Below are 4102 nucleotides of genomic sequence, written 5' to 3'. Positions count from 1 at the left end.
GCTGTGCTGCGCGCTGGGATGTGACCGAGTCGCCGCGGAGGAGGACTCGAGCTTTCCGCCCAGGCGACGCCGTGAGTGAGCGCCCGCGCCAGCCGGGGCCGGCCTTGCTTCCACTTTCATTTCTCCTGCGGTCCTGGCGTGGCACCGTCTAAGGCGACCCCGGCCGGAGACGGGCTGCCCACACTGCGGCCCAGGGTCCGAGGCTCACCACAGCGAAAGTCGGGGTCGGGTGGCTGTGTTGAGGGGGGCGTGTCTTTGGGAGCGGAAATGTCAGGCTTGCTCCTCCGCCCTGCTTGTCCCTGACAGCTGGTGGCAGAGATTCTTAGGGGGTAGAGGGTGGCCTTGGGTGGGCGTGGGCGGCACGGAGGATGTGTAGTCCTCGCCTCTGGTTCTTTTTTTTGGTGGGGGGTGGTACCGGGGATTGAACTCCGGTCCTTGCGCTTGCAAGGCAGGCCACCGAACCGCTGAGCTAAATCCCCGGCCCTTCGCCTCTGTTTTTGTATATCTGTCCTGCGAGGCGTACCAGGCCGGATTCTGAATGCAACCTGGGACCATCCTCAAGCTGAGTTCCTGTGTCAGGCCCACGAAGGGGGAGGAGTGGCCCTGCAGGGGGCTTAATGTCTGAAACTCCTATGGTCTCCACGCCGGCCCACAGGCAGGCAGTGAGTGAGCAAACCAACCGGCCATTCACTCAGCATTAGGATATGGGGCTAACAGGGGAGCCAGCAGTAGATCAGAGAGGGTGATGGAGGTTCTTTGAGTCTCGTGAGGGAATGAAAGTGGGAGTGAAAAGCCACAAGGGGCATGGATAGGAGGGCATCTGCCCTGTACCCACTTCCACCTTACATTTTCCTTGGAAAAGTTTCAGCAGGAATGTGGGACCTGGTCCAGATGCCCAAGTTGCTGGGGGTGAGGGGTGTGCCCAAAGGAGTGTCACTGTATTAGAGACAGGAAGCAGGTTGAAAGGAAGTTGCTGATCTTTTCCCTCTACTGTTCTTTTCTCTCCCTTATCTCCACCAGGCCAGTGACCAGCCAGTGCAGGAAAATGGTCCTTTGCTCTTGTCATAGGCTGAGCTCCTCCCTAAGTTTCCAGTTCTGCCTGTAACTTGCTATGTGAATGCAGTTTCCTCAAGTGTACTTTCTGGACCTAAAAAGTTTCCCTATTTGAACAAATGGGTTGGGGTGGTTGGTTTCTTGGAGCTATTTCAATTCCAAGAGTCTTAAGTCTAACCTTCCTTTGAAGCCTGAGCACTGACTTTGTGCCAGGCCCTGACATCAGCTGGTCATAGGGTGGGAGCAGCAGGGTCCAGACGCCATGACTGAACCTGGTGGAGTGTGGTCAGGCCAGTGGGAGGGATACACAAGCAGCAGAAAAGGGCTGTGTTCAGAGGTCAAGAAGAAGCCAGGGTAGTTGGTGTAGGGAGATAGGGCAGGAGAGGTAGGGTATAGTGTTGAATGCCAGAGTGAGAGTCTGTAACTGTCAGTAAAGGGGATTATGTGACAGTGGAGGACCTGGGAATCCCACCTAATTGCAGTGTGAATGATTTGGGAAGTACTTGCCTAAGCACAGTTTAAAATGGAGATGGCAAGTGAAGCATAGAAATCTCCTCTTCACAGCCCGGTGTGGTGGCACATGCCTGTAATCCCAGCACTCGGGAGGCTGAGGCAGGAGGATCGCTGTGAGTTGGGACCAGCCTGGGCTACACAGTGAGTTCTAGGTCAGTCTCAACTACATAGAAATCTCCTCTTCACTCAGGAAGCTCAGACCCCACCCTGGCACTTTTTTGGAAAGAAATAGGGAGTGGGGATGAAAGAGAGAACCTTCTTCATCTTTAAGGGTTTTTTTTCAAGAGGAAAAAGTCCTTCTGAGAGACTGTTGCTGCTTTCCGAACAGCTCTTATTTTTCCTAAATGTTCCTATCCTGGCCTGCCTGTTGTGGGTATAAATAAGAAGGATCATTGTTCCAAAATCTTCTCCACTAATTTAATTTATTGCTAGAAACAGCATCCCCTCCATATGTGCTATGCCTTTAGTTATACTCTGTTGACACTTGTCCCACCCTCCCTTCCCAATCCTGCCCCAACAGTTACCAGAGATGTGAGTGGCTTCCAGGAAAGGAGATCTGGGCTCAGTGATCCAGGGTCAGTCTGAAGTCAAGGCCAGGCTTTGTCTATGGTTGTATTCAAACCTCAATGTCAGGCTAGAGTCAAAGCTCGGACTCAGCAGGATCAAAGCACAAGTCCCAGCTCAGTGCTTAGCTTATACTCAGCCTCAGCACTCAGTCTTGGGTCAAGGTTAAGGAATAGCTTGTGGCTCCATATTCCATTCTCAGCAGATACTTGGGTCTGCATTTCCTACTACCTTATACACTCACAGGAGAGAAGAATGACTGCCCTGAGACCCTCAGAAACCTGACTCTAGCAGAGTGACCCAGGATTTTCATTGGCCAAATCCATGATGCTACAAGTGTTACCCAACATCCCAGTAGTGGAGCTGGTACTAGAACCCAGGACTCTTGTGTCTGCCTGAGCCTCTGATTGCTGCCTTCCAAAATCTATTGAGTCTGATCTTTCAGTTGAAGGAGGCAAAGCAAAGAAAGCTATAGATAGGCTCAGCTGGACAGCTCTGACCGCCCTCCTAGTCCCTACCCCACCTGTGTCAGGCGCGGAGCAGGCAAGGTAGGAATGTCTGGAGTATCAGGTGCAGAGGACAGCCAGTGACTTGCTCATGTTTGGATAAGGTTGGCTTGGGAGGAAGGCCCCTCAGCTGTTGGCAGAGGAAGTCGTGCTCTTGGCCTGGCACCCTCCCCCTCCTCCAGAACCTGCAGCCACACTCAGAGGCCACCCAGCTGCCATGTGAGGACCCTTTCCTCTTTCAGCGTTAAGAAAAAGGAAAGGATATTTTTGGTAGAAAAGTCCCTCGTGCTCCCTGGGAATCCCCGATGGCCGGTGACCGGATGGTTACGGGATATCCCAGAGGAAGCTGAAAGCCGGGGTCTTTCTCCTCCCCACAATGCAGCCTGGCTCTCCCACACTATACAGCTGGTTTACGGGTCTTCCAGAGGTCGTCTGGTCCAGGCCTCTGTTTCCTGTTGGGCCGGAAGGAGCCCCTCCCACCTTTGTAACAATCTGCAGCTAGTCTGATGTGCAGTTGTTTGAACCCAGGGCCAGCCCCCTAGTGGTGAGTTGGTGAAAGCCGAGAGCAGGCACGAGGAGGCCCGTGGAGGAGGAGCTAAAGTCGCCTGGAAACCGAGTACGCGTTGGACTTGGGAAGGACGACTTCGAATTCAGATTATAGGTGCAGGGGTTGCTCTAAGGTTGAGAGGTGAGAAAGTAGCGATGTATTAGGAACTCAAAGACCATTTGATAAGGCCCTGACCACCTACTCCCCCTGCCCTTGTCCCTGACAGGGCATCCTTAGGTCCCTGCCCCCGGCCACCCAGCTGCATCAGTTCTGGCCATGGCATTGTGCCTGAAGCAGGTGTTTGCCAAGGACAAGACATTCCGGCCCCGGAAGCGCTTCGAGCCAGGCACACAGCGCTTTGAACTGTACAAGAAGGCACAGGCATCACTCAAGTCGGGCCTGGACCTGCGCAGTGTGGTGAGGCTACCGCCTGGCGAGAACATCGATGACTGGATCGCAATGCACGTAGTGGACTTCTTCAACCGCATCAATCTCATCTACGGCACCATGGCTGAGCGCTGCAGCGAGACCAGCTGCCCTGTCATGGCCGGCGGGCCCCGCTACGAGTATCGCTGGCAGGATGAGCACCAGTACCGGCGGCCCGCCAAGCTCTCTGCACCGCAATACATGGCATTGCTCATGGACTGGATCGAAGGCCTCATCAATGATGAGGATGTCTTCCCCACACGTGTTGGTGAGTGCGCTGGCCAGAAAGGATGGGAGTCACCAGAAGCCCAATCCACAGAGGCAGCATTTAGTTTGATATAGCAGCCCTGGAGAGTGAGTGATTTTCATCCCCGTAATGTAATCTCATGGAAATCATTTCTGCATAATTAGGCAATACAGGTTCTCAAAGAAGTATTTTGTTTTCCTTTTTCTTCCTTTCTTTCTTTCTCTTTTTTTTTTTTTTTTTTTTTTT

At 53.2% G+C, this 4102-nt stretch overlaps 1 protein-coding gene across 8 annotated transcripts in view; it reads left to right on the top strand.

Moving 5' to 3' along the window:
• The window catches only part of Mob3c (MOB kinase activator 3C), a 9868-nt gene that overhangs the window by 277 nt on the left and 5489 nt on the right, over positions 1-4102 (top strand). Inside the window, exons 1-3 of one of the 8 annotated variants that reach the window (XM_010610238.2) lie at positions 1-71; positions 1021-1101; positions 3410-3877. In XM_010610238.2, coding sequence (XP_010608540.1) covers positions 3460-3877 — 418 coding nt within the window. In that variant the 5' untranslated portion in view covers positions 1-71; positions 1021-1101; positions 3410-3459. The other 7 variants (XM_010610239.2, XM_019205409.2, XM_010610236.2 and 4 more) reach the window with 7 other exon arrangements.

Source organism: Fukomys damarensis, unplaced genomic scaffold, assembly GCF_012274545.1.
Source record: "Fukomys damarensis isolate Sample0158 unplaced genomic scaffold, DMR_v1.0_HiC HiC_scaffold_23, whole genome shotgun sequence".
Classification (NCBI taxonomy): domain Eukaryota; kingdom Metazoa; phylum Chordata; class Mammalia; order Rodentia; family Bathyergidae; genus Fukomys; species Fukomys damarensis.
This window is presented reverse-complemented; position numbering and strand designations above follow the sequence as displayed.